This window comes from Coregonus clupeaformis, chromosome 6, assembly GCF_020615455.1.
Source record: "Coregonus clupeaformis isolate EN_2021a chromosome 6, ASM2061545v1, whole genome shotgun sequence".
Lineage (NCBI taxonomy): Eukaryota > Metazoa > Chordata > Actinopteri > Salmoniformes > Salmonidae > Coregonus > Coregonus clupeaformis.
In genome coordinates this window covers 27,977,992-27,994,971 of record NC_059197.1, presented here as the reverse complement: position 1 = coordinate 27,994,971, position 16,980 = coordinate 27,977,992, and the positions used below count along the sequence as shown (strand labels likewise).

The window sequence follows — 16,980 nt, the reverse complement described above, 5'->3', positions numbered from 1 at the left end:
TCCACTGTTAGCAGTATTCTGATGGATATTTAATGTACAATATAGGTAATGACCCATTTTATAACAGTCAGTGATAGTTAATAAGTGTTTGTGGTAGTTAGTGTCCACATAATACGTTTCTGTTTTTATGACCAGTGATGACTGGTCTTTTAGGACTGACTTACTTAATCCTCTTCGTTCCTATGTAAGAAGCTTGACGATCTTTAGCCATTTTTGGGGTTGTCTTCAATGACGGGCCACAGTTTTGGGACTTAAGAGTATCATACGCTGTTACTCATAAATATATTGAATGATGGATGTCATTGGTAGTTGAGCTGTATCTTTGACTGTGTCTGGTTTGCAGTGCCAGTGGGATGGATGCGCTGAAGATCGAGGAGATGGAGAAGATGCTGAAAGAAGCCCACCTAGAGAAGGCCAGGCTCATAGAATCCAGAGTAAGACACCAACTCACACACCAAGGCTAGCTTCCTATCAGATCCCATACTGACGTCTTACTTCAGTGTTACTGCCAGAGGAGGACTGGCCACCCCTCGGAGCCTGGTTCCTCTATGTTTCTTCCCAGGTTCCTGCCTTCTACTGAGTTTTTCTTGTGCTTCTGCCTCTGCATTGCCTGGTCTTTGAGGTTTTAGGCTGGGTATCTGTAAAGCACTTTGTGACAACTGCTGATGTAAAAAGGGCTTCATGTTCATCCTCTCACCTTCTCTCCAGGAGCGAGAGAGCCATGCCCGTAGGCAGATGCTGGAGGAGGAGAGGAAGAGGCGCGAGGAGGCTGAGAAGAGGCTGCAGGACGAGACAGTGCACAGGCAGCAGCTGGTGGACAAGGAGGTGAAGATGAGGAGCAAGAACTTCTCCCAGGTGAGCCTCAGGCCCGATAACAACTCAAAAATCCAAACAAAAAGAATATACAGTTTGAGATCTCTCTTTGATCCTCTTAGTCGTATAGGCTTTTGAAAGACTCGTTACACGTTTGTTTCCTTCTTTCCTCAGGCTCGTCCTATGACTCGTTACCTTCCCATCCGCAAGGAGGAGTTTGACCTGCGCTCCCACATCGAGTCATCCGGCCACAACGTGGAGACCTCTTACCACGTGATCCTCACCGAGAAGATGTGCAAGGGTTACCTGGTCAAGATGGGCGGCAAGATCAAGTCGTGGAAGAAACGCTGGTTTGTCTTCGATCGCCTCAAAAGGACCTTCTCCTATTACGTTGGTAAGGAAACTGCTGCCATTTATATACATTTTTATATACAAAAATATTTGTGCGCTCTTATTGCTCTGATCGAGCCAATGGGAGATACAGTACATGGCATATTCATACCCTTTGACCTTAATGTAGACTGTATTTGTGAAAGGTGGTGTAAATGAGTTTGATAGAGATAAACATTAGGATACACAAGGGTAATGCACATTTGTGGGTAGCGGCTTGGTAGCAGGCTTTAGATACAGTAATATGCAGATACTTGGTGATTTGAAATATAAAACCGCTAATTATGAAATAATTACTCCATATAAAATTGCAATTACTTTTCCTAGAAAATTACGCTTTTATAATTTTTATGTAGCGGTTGCAGTTTATGCTTGAAGGTAAAAAGGGGCATAAAGTTACCCCCGGTTCCTCTTGTGTTTTTGCAGTGGTTGATGAAATAAGCTGCAATATTGTTCCATAAGGGTGTAAGAATGTAGAAATCGTTACAGATTCTGCTATATAAATGTAAAGGTAATTTCCGATTGAGCCGACATGCAGCATTTACTGTGAATGCAGTCTCCGCTAAAGGGGGAACATTGCCTTTAAATTTCAATCGCGCTGTAAAACTGAACTGTAAAACTGAGGAGTGAATAGAGCGTAAGTCTAAAATACAATAGTAGTCAGAGACACTGCAACCTATTTAAAACAAAAAGGTAGCCCTGTTCTCAACAAAAAATAACTTGAAACATACATATATTTCAAGGAACTTGTTTGGCTGCAATAAGCTTAAAATGGACATGATGCTACAGAATGTTTATTTTATGACACTGGCTTAGGAAATACTGTACGAACTCAAGAATAGAATTGTGATAAACAATGAAAAGGATTATCCTTCGCTACATATATTCCATGACTCTCTCTCTCCCTCTGTCACCAAAGAAACTGCACTGTAGGAATCGAAGAAAATAATATGTGATATTTTTACCAAAGCATTTTGTCATGTTCATTTACTCAACAGACAAGCACGAGACCAAACTGAAAGGAGTCATCTACTTCCAGGCCATTGAAGAGGTCTACTATGATCACTTGCGTAGTGCCACGAAGGTACGTTCTACCTATGTTATTTACCCAACACTCGGAGAACAATCTTTATACAGAACAAAATTAAATCCTCTTTTAATCACTTTTCGTTTTATGCTTTCACTGTACTGATGAAATCTTTCTTTAAGATCTTTAGTTTTATACACGTTTTGCTTCTTCCACGCTTTCATTTCTCTTCTCACTCTTTTGCTTTGACTGGCTGGTTTCACAGAAAGGATTTTTCAACCTCAATTTGACCAATGTATGTATCACTTTTTGTCTCAGTGAACTCACAGACCCACCCATTGCTTGTTCTCTGCCACCCTTACCCCCTTACCCCAGTGCAACCTGTGTGTGTGTGTTTGATTGTTTACATAGAACGTTCAGATAGAAATGTGTCATGTAGAATAGATAGGATTGTCTGTCATATAGAATAAGGATTTGTGTCAGCTCTACATATTCCATTGCTATCTGCAACTTTCAGTTGAATACCCACCAGGGGTGTGATCATGCATGATTAATACAAGACATAATGAAAACCCACGGCCATTACAGAACAGTGCATCTCTGGATCCTCACATTTTCCCCTCTTGGTTTCATATTTGTCTGAAGTTCCTGCATTGGAGTTGTTTGCTTCTTAGAGTGATCATTCCCTTGTCTGTTCCTCTGTGGAATTAGTTGTTTGAATCTGTCCCTTCAATTAATACAATTGAAACAGACTAAATACGGGTGGATTATCCAGGTGTGTGTTTGCGTGTGTGCATATCAAAGTGTTTTATTTCACATACTGTATATAGCTTATGAACTCTAAGAAGTGCATGTGTGTTGGGCGTGTTATGGTTTGTGTGTAGAATGTCATATTCTCTGTGTGTGTGTACTGTCCTGCTGGCAGTCGAGCTGCTGCAGTGTTTCCTGTATTCTGTTTTGACTCTCTGATTGTCTCCTTCAGCACTTTTCTGAGCTCCTGCCTCCTCAGTTTCGAAGAGAGGTGTGTGTGCCTGCCATGCCCTGATTAACTGTGTGTTGTGGATAAACACGTGGTAGAGCAGTGTAAGGCAGATTTTTACAGGTTCAGTAGACAGAAGTGTGACTGTCTGCATAGGAGAAGCCCCATTGTCCATCAACGAGACAATCAGTTGTTTGAATGTCATAAATTGTTGAAAAAAGTACACTGCTCCAAAAAATTAAGGGAACACTAAAATAACACATCCTAGATCTGAATGAATGAAATAATCTTATTAAATATTTTTTCTTTACATAGTTGAATGTGCTGACAACAAAATCACACAAAAATTATCAATGGAAATCAAATTTATCAACCCATGGAGGTCTGGATTTGGAGTCACCCTCAAAATTAAAGTGGAAAACCACACTACAGGCTGATCCAACTTTGATGTAATGTCCTTAAAACAAGTCAAAATGAGGCTCAGTAGTGTGTGTGGCCTCCACGTGCCTGTATGACCTCCCTACAACGCCTGGGCATGCTCCTGATGAGGTGGCGGATGGTCTCCTGAGGGATCTCCTCCCAGACCTGGACTAAAGCATCCGCCAACTCCTGGACAGTCTGTGGTGCAACGTGGCGTTGGTGGATGGAGCGAGACATGATGTCCCAGATGTGCTCAATTGGATTCAGGTCTGGGGAACGGGCGGGCCAGTCCATAGCATCAATGCCTTCCTCTTGCAGGAACTGCTGACACACTCCAGCCACATGAGGTCTAGCATTGTCTTGCATTAGGAGGAACCCAGGGCCAACTGCACCAGCATATGGTCTCACAAGGGGTCTGAGGATCTCATCTCGGTACCTAATGGCAGTCAGGCTACCTCTGGCGAGCACATGGAGGGCTGTGCGGCCCCCCAAAGAAATGCCACCCCACACCATGACTGACCCACCGCCAAACCGGTCATGTTGGAGGATGTTGCAGGCAGCAGAACGTTCTCCACGGCGTCTCCAGACTGTCACGTCTGTCACATGTGCTCAGTGTGAACCCACTTTCATCTGTGAAGAGCACAGGGCGCCAGTGGCGAATTTGCCAATCTTGGTGTTCTCTGGCAAATGCCAAACGTCCTGCACGGTGTTGGGCTGTAAGCACAACCCCCACCTGTGGACGTCGGGCCCTCATACCACCCTCATGGAGTCTGTTTCTGACCGTTTGAGCAGACACATGCACATTTGTGGCCTGCTGGAGGTCATTTTGCAGGGCTCTGGCAGTGCTCCTCCTGCTCCTCCTTGCACAAAGGCGGAGGTAGCGGTCCTGCTGCTGGGTTGTTGCCCTCCTACGGCCTCCTCCACGTCTCCTGATGTACTGGCCTGTCTCCTGGTATCGCCTCCATGCTCTGGACACTACGCTGACAGACACAGCAAACCTTCTTGCCACAGCTCGCATTGATGTGCCATCCTGGATGAGCTGCACTACCTGAGCCACTTGTGTGGGTTGTAGACTCCGTCTCATGCTACCACTAGAGTGAAAGCACCGCCAGCATTCAAAAGTGACCAAAACATCAGCCAGGAAGCATAGGAACTGAGAAGTGGTCTGTGGTCACCACCTGCAGAACCATTCCTTTATTGGGGGTGTCTTGCTAATTGCCTATAATTTCCACCTGTTGTCTATTCCATTTGCACAACAGCATGTGAAATGTATTGTCAATCAGTGTTGCTTCCTAAGTGGACAGTTTGATTTCACAGAAGTGTGATTGACTTGGAGTTACATTGTTTAAGTGTTCCCTTTATTTTTTTGAGCAGTATATATATGGGCAAATGTCGCAACTCTCTAACACTTGCCTGAGGATTTTGGGTTGTCGTTTAAGATATTTGATTATTGTAATGCACCCATTGTACTAATCATGACCAATTAATTTAGTACAAATATGTACGGACAGAGTATGATATTGGTTCATTTTTTTTATTTGTAACCAAACTCTTGTACTGTAGTTGAATCAGAGACAATATCTGAGGGTAGCGTGTAGAAAAAAACTCTCCGCTCACAGATTCTGCATTCAATCTAACCTCCAATGACCCCCAAAAGGATATGGGTAGCTGCGGCACCTGCACGCCCCTTAACACAGAGTGCTGTTTGGGATAAATCGGAGTCATTAAATGACAAGTCATCTCCATATTACTGACCTTTGACCTTTCTCTCTCCTCCAATCCCAGAGCCCCAATCCCTCGTTGACCTTCTGTGTGAAGACTCACGACAGACTCTACTTCATGGTGGCCCCTGTCCCGGAGACCATGAGGATATGGATGGACGTTATAGTAACCGGAGCCGAGGGCTACACACAGTTCATGAACTAATAGGGGAGAGTTGCGTACGGTGGCCTAGCGGTGACAAAGGGTCATAAGGAGACTGTTTCGGCAGGGACACACTTCAATAGACTCAGGCCTTTCCCTCTCCCAGTATTGGGAAATTGCCTTTTTATTTTGTTACGTTCATTATATCTATTTTTAAATCACTTTACAATAGACATTTTTCTCCACTGGTTTTTCTACTTGCTTCTGCCTGCGGATTGAAAAAGGGAGCCCTGGAAGAGACAGACACACACTGTATATAACCAAAACAACAAAATACTGTCAGACTTTCTGCTTAAAAGCCTTTCTATATTGCCAAATGGAGATCTTGTTTTAGCTACAGGCTCTTGCTTATGAGACCTACTTTGTGTATCAGTGTCTTTGATAGTTTAACTTTTTTTTTTTTTTCAATTTAGTTTGTTTTTACACACTAAATGCAATATTGCCAAATTACATTAAACCAATGGTTTGACAGATGGTTGTTTTATGGAATGTTTCAAATAGAATACGAAGGCATTTGCCCGAATCTACTTAAGTTCATCAGTGAGCTAAAGATGTAATAATTTAATAAATTCTATTGAAAATGTTGGAGAATAAACCTAATTGAAATCAGTGAGACCATGACACAACCTACCAATGTCAAGAAACACACTAACTCCAGGCCATACTACATTTCTGTTCACGTCAGAGATAAAACTAGATCTTGATCCATCTCTGTGACCTTAGTCTACTGCTGAACTAGATTCCACTGTCTGTCTTCTACTGTAATGTTGCCAACTGCTAAAGGTGTACACACACAGTCTGTTGGCCAAGTCCTGATAACTTGATCTTATGACTTGACCCTTTGCGTAAGCAGCCATTCCATCACTGCCAGCCTACAACACCAGTAGCTCTGGGGACTACATAATGAGACCACAAACAGTACGTCATTATAATAATGCTAATCATTCTGTGCCTTGAGATGTCATAATACTCCTAGTCTGTAACTGTTAATTGAGCAGAATCGTGCTGGTCTTCTAGCTTTGTTGTTGAATTCTGATACGGTTAACAGCAATACACAAGTGCATGTGAACAGTAACCTCCCCTGAATTTCAAATCAAGTTCCAGCCCCCACTACATCCTATGATATTGCTTACACTTATCCAATTCATTCAGATCTCCACAAATGCACAGGGATTTCGGATTCAGGGTGAATTTCAGCTTTAATAGAACGTCATGATCTGGTAGCTTGACATCGTAAAGGATTCAGACAGGCTACGTGATCACGTTTTATAAATCACCATCTGAATATATTTTTAGATTAGACTATGCTGTGATTTTGAACATGTAAACCTGAGTGTTTAGGTTTGTGAAGCCTTGTGAAATTGAGTTGCATCTTTTTCTATTTATGGTTAATCTGCCAGATACAGTAGTACTGTAAACAATGTCACGTATAAGAAAAGAGACAAGACGTTAAATGTTTTTATTTTCCCCGCACCAAAATGGGTGCAAACAAATGTTCAGCATTGGCCAGAGGTATCAGTGTGAAGTTTTTTTTTCATACTGTAAAAAGATGTATGAAATGTTATTTACTCATCATTCAACCAGTATTGTACAAAAAGCCATTTTTACTTGTCATTTAAAGAGAAGTTCAATGGTCAGAATACACTTCAGTTTTATGATAGTGTTGTATCAGTATACTTTATTTGATACAGTATACCACACTGAATAGATAACGCTCATACAAAATATCATTTCCATCTCACTTGCTCCCATCTCTCACACCATATTATGTTGACGGAACACTGTTTCATATAGCACTTTCATGTATGATTATATCGATTGTCAGATCTATTAAAACAGAAATGTTACTGTGAGTCTGGTTTGAATCCATAGCATGTTTAATTAAAACGTGTATTTTATTTTCAGTAGATGCAGTCTCATCGCAGTAGAAACGCCACTAAAATGTAGCTTTTGGCATAACGAGCTCACAATCACTTTAACAGCATGTTTAGGGTTACAACAGCAGGTTGTGACAAGTGTTAGCACAAATCAAAGTAACAAAAAAAGAATGGCGTTAAAGGTAAAATCCTACGGCCCATCTATTAAATGACATTAACATTGTAAGTGAATGCAATTTGTAAACAGATTACAAGTTGGTCAATGTGGTACCAGGAACTGTAAGCATCAAATCAAATAAATTGAGAGGTTCTATGAGCTCTGCCTAAAAATAAAAAACACTTCCTACATAGGAAAGCAATTGGTTGAGCCCTGGTCCAGTCAGCTTGTGATTGGCTCTCTGTCTGTCACACTTCATTGACTGTCGCCTGTGAAAATGACAAACATAAATAGAACATTTCCTGCTCCCTATACACGCTACCGTTCAAAAGTTTGGGGTCACTTAAATGTCCTTGTTTTTGAAAGAAAAGCAATTTGTCCATTAAAATAACACATTGATCAGAAATACAGTGTAGACATTGTTAATGTTGTAAATGGCTATTGTAGCTGGGAACTTCTGATTTAGTTCCCTACATTAGGCGTACAGAGGCCCATTATCAGCAACCATCAGTCCTGTGTTCCAATGGCACATTGTGTTTGCTAATCCAAGTTTATCATTTTAAAAGGCTAATTGATTAGAAAACCCTTTTGCAATTATGTTAGCACAGCTGAAAACTGTTGTGCCGATTAAAGAAGCAATAAAACTGGCCTTCTTGAGACTAGTTGAGTATCTGGAGCATCAGCAATTGTGGGTTCGATTACAGGCTCAAAATGGCCAGAAACAAAGAACTTTCTTCTGAAACTCTGTCTATTCTTGTTCTGAGTAATGAAGGCTATTCCATGTGAGAAATTGCCAAGAAACTGAAGATCTCGTACAACGCTGTGTACTACTCCCTTCACAGAACAGCGCAAACTGGCTCTAACCAGAATAGAAAGAGGAGTGGGAGGCCCCGGTGCACAACTGAGAAAGAGGACAAATACATTAGTGTCTAGTTTGAGAAACGGATGCCTCACAGGTCCTCAACTGGCAGCTTCATTAAATAGTACCCGCAAAACACCAGTCTCAACGTCAACAGTGAAGAGGCGACTCCGGGATGCTGACCTTCTAGGCAGAGTTGCAAAGAAAAAGCCATATCTCAGACTGGCCAATAAAAATAAAAGATTAAGATGGGTTAAAAAAAAGACACTGGACAGACGAATCGAAGTTTGAGGTGTTCGGATCACAAAGAACATTTGTGAGACGCAGACCAAATGAAAAGATGCTGGAGGAGTGCTTGATGCCATCTGTCAAGCATGGTGGAGGCAATGTGATGGTCTGAGGGTGCTTTGGTGGTGGTAAAGTGGGAGATTTGTACAGGGTAAAAGGGATCTTGAAGAAGGAAGGCTATCACTCCATTTTGCCATGCCATACCCTGTGGACGGTGCTTGATTGGAGCCAATTTCATCCTACAACAGGACAATGACCCAAAGCACAGCTCCAAACTATGCAATAACTATTTAGGAAAGAAGCAGTCAGATGGTATTCTGTCTATAATGGAGTGGCCAGCACAGTCACCGGATCTCAACCCTATTGAGCTGTTGTGGGAGCAGCTTGACCGTATGGTACGTAAGAAGTGCCCATCAAGCCAATCCAACTTGTGAGAGGTGCTTCAGGAACCATGGGGTGAAATCTCTTCAGATTACCTCAACAAATTCACAACTAGAATGCCAAAGGTCTGCAAGGCTGTAATTGCTGCAAATGGAGGATTCTTTGACGAAAGCAAAGTTTGAAGGACACAATTATTATTTCAATTAAAAATCATTATTTCTAACCTTGTCTCCTTTGTCAATGACTACATTTCCTATGCATTTTGCTATATTTCCTATTCAAACTCATTTCATGTATGTTTTCATGGAAAACAAGGACATTTCTAAGTGACCCCAAACTTTTGAACGGTAGTGTACATCTTCATATCTACATTTGTCAGTTAGCCTAATTTCACAAACTCAAAACAAACAGAAGTATGAGACATGTAGGTTTGGTTATATACTTACTCTCTGCACATGGGGAGCTGTATTCACTTACAGCTTCATCACCTGAGAACAGAACATATGAGAATGCAGAGGTCAGTTCCTTTCTAATGATAACTTTACTTCCCTTTAAGTCAGTCAACATCATTAAACTCCCACTTCAGGGGTGAATCAATGGGCCCATACTGGTGATGTCTCGTTTCCTTATGTACGTAACCTAGACAGGTATTCCAGTGCCAAATATTTCAGAGAGAGTGGGGTGGCTTGGAAACTGGTATTTCTTCCATTAATAGAGAAAAAAAGCATATTATATACAGTGGGGAGAACAAGTATTTGATACACTGCCAATTTTGCAGGTTTTCCTACTTACAAAGCATGTAGAGCTCTGCATGACATAAGTATTTAATACATCAGAAAAGCAGAACTTAATATTTGGTACAGAAAACTTTGTTTGCAATTACAGAGATCATATGTTTCCTGTAGGTCTTGACCAGGTTTGCACACACTGCAGCAAGGATTTTGGCCCACTCCTCCATACAGACCTTCTCCAGATCCTTCAGGTTTCGGGGCTGTCGCTGGGCAATACGGACTTTCAGCTCCCTCCAAAGATGTTCTATTGCAGGGGTGTCAAACTCATTTTAGCTCAGGGGCCACATGGAGGAAAATCTATTCCCAAGTGGGCCGGACCGGAAAAATCATGGTATATATAACTTAAAAACAACAACTTCAGATTGTTTTCTTTGTTTTAATACGATCAACATACAACATAAAGCTGGAGCCTGAGGACAGTGTGTTCAAAATAGTACAAGCACAACATCACTATTAATCATAAAACACGTCAAGTTTATTTGAAAATTCTAAAGAAAAAGAACACACAAACACACAATGCCTCAGTGATTAACAGAACTGTTTCACAGATCACAGAACTATATCAGGGTGTCATTTCTCAGGCAGAAATGTAGATAAAAATAATGAAATCCTGTTCCCCAAACAAGTGCAAGAACCACAGAGTCAAGAATAGGTTAAATATACAAATAAAATAAAATCAATTAAAAACAATAGCACATCAACATAAAAACATATAAACATAAAGCTGGAGCCTGAGCACAGTGTCCAAAAGCACAACATCACTATTAATCATAAAACACCTCAAGTTATTTGAAAGTTCTGAGGACAAAGAACACACAAACACACAATGCCTCAGTGATTCACAGAAGTATATCACAGAACTATATCAGGGTGTCATTTCTCAGGCAGAAATGTAGATAAAAATAATGAAATCCTGTTCCCCAAACAAGTGCAAGAACCACAGAGTCAAGAATAGGTTAAATATACAAATAAAATAAAATCAATTAAAAACAATAGCACATCAACATAAAAACATATAAACATAAATCTGAAAGCGTTGCTCAAACTCCCGTAACAGTCCAGTTATTTTATCTTTGAACCGCTTCATGTCTGCCACATGTTGGATCGCGCACACATTTTTCAGACAGGGGAAGTGAGCTGCATCACCACCGGCAAGTTGCGTCTCCCACAATGACAGCTTCAACTTGAAAGAACGTATGCTGTCATAATACTGCGTGACAACTTTGTTGCGCCCTTGCAGCTGTTTGTTCAAGTTATTCAGGTGCTCTGTAACATCCACCATAAATGCAAGGTCCGGCATCCATTCTGCGGAATGAAATTCTAACACTGGTTTGCCCTTTTCTTACATGAACTGTTCAATTTCTTCTCGTAAATCAAAGAAACGCCTCAGCACAGCACCTCGGCTTAACCATCTTACCTCAGTGTGGTATGGCAGGCCATAGATGTGGTCTTTCTCTCTGAGAAGGCTGTCAAACTGACGGTGATTCAGGCTTCTGGATCGGATGAAATTAACAGTTTGGATGACCACCTTCATGACGTTATCCATCTTTAATGACTTGCAACACAAAGCCTCCTGGTGCAAAATACAGTGAAAAGTCAAAAAATCACGTCCTCCATTTGCAGATTGCACTTTCTCTCTGAACTTTGTCACAACGCCTGCTTTTTTCCCGATCATTGAGGGCGCACCATCTGTAGCCAGGCTGACAGCGCGGGACCAGTCCACTCCGACCCTGTCCAGCGCGCCGACGAGTGCGGTAAAAATATCAGCTGCTGTCGTTGTATCTGTCATCGGCACCAACTCCACAAACTCCTCGGTGACGGTCAATGTGTCATCAACTCGCGGATGAAAAAAATGGCCAGTTGTGCAACATCTGTAATGTCCGTGCTTTCATCAATTGCAACCGAAAACGCAATAAATGACTTTACTTTTTGCTTCAACTGGCTGTCCAAATCCACTGAAAGATCGGAAATCCTGTCTGCAACTGTGTTTCTTGTCAGGCTGATATTTGCAAAAAGCCTGCCGCTTTTCAGGGCACACAATCTCCGCTGCCTTCATCATGCATGTTTTTACAAATTCACCCTCACTAAATGGTTTTGAAGCCACTGCGATTTCATTAGCAATGAGGTAGCTAGCTTTCACTGCAGTGTCACTGATGTCTCGGCTGTGAGTAAACACAGACTGCTGTTTCTTCAGACCCGCCAACAGTTCATTCACCTTCTCTCATCTCCGCTGTCCTTGAAAGTTGTCATATTTGTCGGCATGAAGATTCACATAGTGGCGACGAAGGTTATATTCTTTCAGCACTGCAACATGCTCTGAACACACCAAACACACAGCTTTCCCATTCAATTCCGTGATTAAATAGGATGACCATTTTTCTTGGAACACTCTGCGTCCACTTTTCTCTTTTTTGACAGAGACATATTGGGGCAATGAGGGTGCCAAAGCACATAATGTTAAAAGTAGAAGCCGTAATAAATATCGCGGGCAAAACAAAGTAGCTCATTGGCTGCACGTGCTTGACCTACTTGCTCTGCCCCGGTATAAACAGTTCGCTTGCTTAACACAATTGCTATTGCGCCATCCAGTGGACCCAATTGGAACAGCAGTTTATTTAATTGAAAAATTGCAGCGCATTTTTATACTTAAAAAAAATAATCTTTTTTTTTCTTTTTCTAAATCATCTCGCGGGCCGGATTAAACCCGTTTGCGGGCCTGATCCGGCCCGCGGGCCGTATGTTTGACACCCCTGTTCTATTGTGTTCAGGTCTGGAGACTGGCTAGGCCACTCCAGGACCTTGAGATGCTTCTTACGGAGCCACTCCTTAGTTGCCCTGGCTGTGTGTTTCGGGTCGTTGTCATGCTGGAAGACCTAGCTACGACCCATCTTCAATGCTCTTACTGAGGGAAGGAGGTTGTTGGCCAAGATCTCACGATACATGGCCCCATCCATCCTCCCCTCAATACGGTGCAGTCGTCCTGTCCGCTTTGCAGAAAAGCATCCCCAAAGAATGATGTTTCCACCTCCATGCTTCACGGTTGGGATGGTGTTCTTGGGGTTGTACTCATCCTTCTTCCTCCAAACACGGCGAGTGGAGTTTAGACCAAAAAGCTCTATTTTTGTCTCATCAGACCACATGACCTTCTCCCATTCCTCCTCTGGATCATCCAGATGGTCATTGGCAAACTTCAGACGGGCCTGGACATGCGCTGGCTTGAGCAGGGGGACCTTGCGTGCGCTGCAGGATTTTAATCCATGAGGGCGTAGTGTGTTACTAATGGTTTTCTTTGAGACTGTGGTCCCAGCTCTCTTCAGGTCATTGACCAGGTCCTACCGTGTAGTTCTGGGCTGATCCCTCACCTTCCTCATGATCATTGATGCCCCACGAGGTGAGATCTTGGATGGAGCCCCAGACCGAGAGTGATTGACCGTCATCTTGAACTTCTTCCATTTTCTAATAATTGCGCCAACAGTTGTTGCCTTCTCACCAAGCTGCTTGCCTATTGTCCTGTAGCCCATCCCAGCCTTGTGCAGGTCTACAATTTTATCCCTGATGTCCTTACACAGCTCTCTGGTCTTGGCCATTGTGGAGAGGTTGGAGTCTGTTTGATTGAGTGTGTGGACAGGTGTCTTTTATACAGGTAACGAGTTCAAACAGGTGCAGTTAATATAGGTAATGAGTGGAGAACAGGAGGGCTTCTTAAAGAAAAACTAACAGGTCTGTGAGAGCCGGAATTCTTACTGGTTGGTAGGTGATCAAATACTTAGTGGGGAAAAAAAGTATTTAGTCAGCCACCAATTGTGCAAGTTCTCCCACTTAAAAAGATGAGAGAGGCCTGTAATTTTCATCATAGGTACACGTCAACTATGACGGACAAAATATAATCCAGAAAATCGCATTGTAGGAGTTAATGAATTTATTTGCAAATGATGGTGGAAAATAAGTATTTGGTCAATAACAAACGTTTCTCAATACTTTGTTATATACCCTTTGTTGGCAATGACACAGGTCAAACGTTTTCTGTAAGTCTTCACAAGGTTTTCACACACTGTTGCTGGTATTTTGGCCCATTCCTCCATGCAGATCTCCTCTAGAGCAGTGATGTTTTGGGGCTGTCGCTGGGCAACAGACTTTCAACTCCCTCCAAAGATTTTCTATGGGGTTGAGATCTAGAGACTGGCTAGGCCACTCCAGGACCTTGAAATGCTTCTTACGAAGCCACTCCTTCATTGCCCGGGCGGTGTGTTTGGGATCATTGTCATGCTGAAAGACCCAGCCACTTTTCATCTTCAATGCCCTTACTGATGGAAGGAGGTTTTCACTCAAAATCTCACGATACATGGCCCCATTCATTCTTTCCTTTACACGGATCAGTCGTCCTGGTCCCTTTGCAGAAAAACAGCCCCAAAGCATGATGTTTCCACCCCCATGCTTCACGGTAGGTATGGTGTTATTTGGATGCAACTCAGCATTCTTTGTCCTCCAAACACGACGAGTTGAGTTTTTACCAAAAAGTTATATTTTGGTTTCATCTGACCATATGACATTCTCCCAATCCTCTTCTGGATCATCCAAATGCACTCTAGCAAACTTCAGACGGGCCTGGACATGTACTGGCTTAAGCAGGGGGACACGTCTGGCACTGCAGGATTTGAGTCCCTGGCGGCGTAGTGTGTTACTGATGGTAGGCTTTGTTACTTTGGTCCCAGCTCTCTGCAGGTCATTCACTAGGTCCCCCCGTGTGGTTCTGGGATTTTTGCTCACCGTTCTTGTGATCATTTTGACCCCACGGGGTGAGATCTTGCGTGGAGCCCCAGATCGAGGGAGAATATCAGTGGTCTTGTATGTCTTCCATTTCCTAATAATTGCTCCCACAGTTGATTTCTTCAAACCAAGCTGCTTACCTATTGCAGATTCAGTCTTCCCAGCCTGGTGCAGGTCTACAACTTTGACAGCTCTTTGGTCTTGGCCATAGTGGAGTTTGGAGTGTGACTGTTTGAGGTTGTGGACAGGTGTCGTTTATACTGATAACAAGTTCAAACAGGTGCCATTAATACAGGTAACGAGTGGAGGACAGAGGAGCCTCTTAAAGAAGAAGTTACAGGTCTGTGAGAGCCAGAAATCTTGCTTGTTTGTAGGTGACCAAATACTTATTTTCCACCATAATTTGCAAATATATTCATAAAAAACCTACGATGTGATTTTCTGGATTTTTTTCTATCAATTTGTCTGTCATAGTTGACGTGTACCTATGATGAAAATTACAGGCCTCTCATCTTTTTAAGTGGGAGAACTTGCACAATTGGTGGCTGACTAAATACATTTTTCCCCACTGTATGTCATGCAATAAAATGCAGATTAATTACTTCAATCATACAATGTGAATTTCTGGATTTTTGTTTTAGATTCCGTCTCTCACAGTTGAAGTGTACCTATGATAAAAATTACAGACCTCTACATGATTTGTAAGTAGGAAAACCTGCAAAATCGGCAGTGTATCAAATACTTGTTCTCCCCACTGTATAATTTTCAATTAATGGTGCTCTATTAAAAGCTAACACGTTTTGACACTTTTTCAAAGGCCTAATACAGGGGGTGTCAAACTCATTTAATGGAGGGCCTAGTGTCTGCTGGTTTTTGTTTTTTCCTTTCAGTTAAGACCTAGACAACCAGGTGAGGGGAGTTCCTTACTAATCAGTGACCTTAATTCATCAATCAAGTACAAGGGAGGAGCGAAAACCCACAGACACTCAGCCCTCTTGGAATGGGTCTGACACATGTGGTCTAATATCTAGTTGTGGGTGTTAATCTTTTTCCATTTGAGAAAGAGTACCAGTTTTTCATTATAACCCTTGGGAAGCACAATGTTTTCTGCGCATGAGATTTCTAAGGTTGCAAAATTACGGGAACTTTAATTAAATTCCCTGGTTTTCCAGAAATCCTGGTTGGAGTATTCCGGATATCCTGCTTATTCCCTCCTGTTTCTGTGATCCTCCAGCCGGTATTTTGGGAAAACCACTGAATTTATTTAAAGTTCCTGGATTTTTGCACATTTCACTGTCTGTGTTAGATGGAATTCTTACTTGTCTGGTAGTAGTCATACACTTTCACCACAGCTGGTTTCAGATTCCTCACAGGCACATCCTCCTCTATGGCCAGGCTGTACGTCTTAGTTTCCTTCTGCTTAAGCTGGAAGAAAAGGAATAATACATTTGACACTGCAGTTCAATGTTATAGATTCACACAGTGCTACTGTATAAAACATCCACTACAGTCTTACTTTGATGTTACTGTTCAAGTTAAATCCAGTGTGTGGATGCAAATGAGACCACATCCAAAAAGGTTTTCTGTAACTGATAAAAACAGCCCTGTTTAGATGCAACATTCATTATTCATGTTCCTACCCCATCTAGGTAGATGATGACATGTCCTTCCTCCAGGTCAACTCGTTTGACAGTGGGGTCATTTCTCAACTGGAAGAACAGAACACAGGTTAGCATATTGTCAGACAGTATAACTGATATGTTCAAAGAACAACCACTGGCATTGACAATAGAACAATACTAACATTTAGAACAGATGCCATTATAATGAATATACATTAAGTAATCCTCAAGGGGATTATACTTAGGCCCAGGACTGTTGCCCAAACTGGTAAAACTCCTGGCCTTGATTAAACTGTATGTGTGTTCCCCTCAACAGAGGTTCTCTTATTGACTCACAGGCTTGAGGGAGGACTTGTCCAGGACGAAGCCGGAGAGAAGCTTGACATTGATGATCACCATGTTGGTCTCCTCTCGCCGACCGTTGTACCTGTCAGTCACACGGGGTCAGATATAATCTTAAATATAAACTGCTCAAAAAAATAAAGGGAACACTAAAATAACACATCCTAGATCTGAATGAATGAAATTATCTTATTAAATCCTTTTTTTTTTACATAGTTGAATGTGCTGACAACAATCACACAAAAATTATCAATGGAAATCAAATTTATCAACCCATGGAGGTCTGGATTTGGAGTCACCCTCAAAATTAGTGGAAAACCACACTACAGGCTGATCCAACTTTG

General features: G+C 42.0%; 2 protein-coding genes across 4 annotated transcripts in view; one reads left to right on the top strand and one right to left on the bottom strand.

Moving 5' to 3' along the window:
• The window catches only part of LOC121567642 (pleckstrin homology-like domain family B member 1), a 96,434-nt gene extending 89,035 nt beyond the window's left edge, over nt 1-7,399 (top strand). The window contains exons 19-25 of one of the 2 annotated variants that reach the window (XM_045219804.1): nt 344-434; nt 709-855; nt 988-1,207; nt 2,202-2,287; nt 2,496-2,525; nt 3,213-3,251; nt 5,415-7,399. In XM_045219804.1, coding sequence (XP_045075739.1) covers nt 344-434; nt 709-855; nt 988-1,207; nt 2,202-2,287; nt 2,496-2,525; nt 3,213-3,251; nt 5,415-5,555 — 754 coding nt within the window. In that variant the 3' untranslated portion in view covers nt 5,556-7,399. The remainder of the gene's footprint in view (nt 1-343; nt 435-708; nt 856-987; nt 1,208-2,201; nt 2,288-2,495; nt 2,526-3,212; nt 3,252-5,414) is intronic. The other variant, XM_045219800.1, reaches the window with a different exon arrangement.
• Nucleotides 7,400-7,406: 7 nt separating this feature from the next.
• The window catches only part of LOC121567643 (alpha-2-macroglobulin-like), a 34,196-nt gene continuing 24,622 nt past the window's right edge, over nt 7,407-16,980 (bottom strand). For both annotated transcript variants that reach the window (XM_041877820.2, XM_041877821.2), the window contains exons 32-36: nt 16,631-16,721; nt 16,313-16,381; nt 15,992-16,097; nt 9,561-9,602; nt 7,407-7,855 (exon numbers count right to left, since the gene is read on the bottom strand). In XM_041877820.2, coding sequence (XP_041733754.1) covers nt 7,842-7,855; nt 9,561-9,602; nt 15,992-16,097; nt 16,313-16,381; nt 16,631-16,721 — 322 coding nt within the window. In that variant the 3' untranslated portion in view covers nt 7,407-7,841. The remainder of the gene's footprint in view (nt 7,856-9,560; nt 9,603-15,991; nt 16,098-16,312; nt 16,382-16,630; nt 16,722-16,980) is intronic.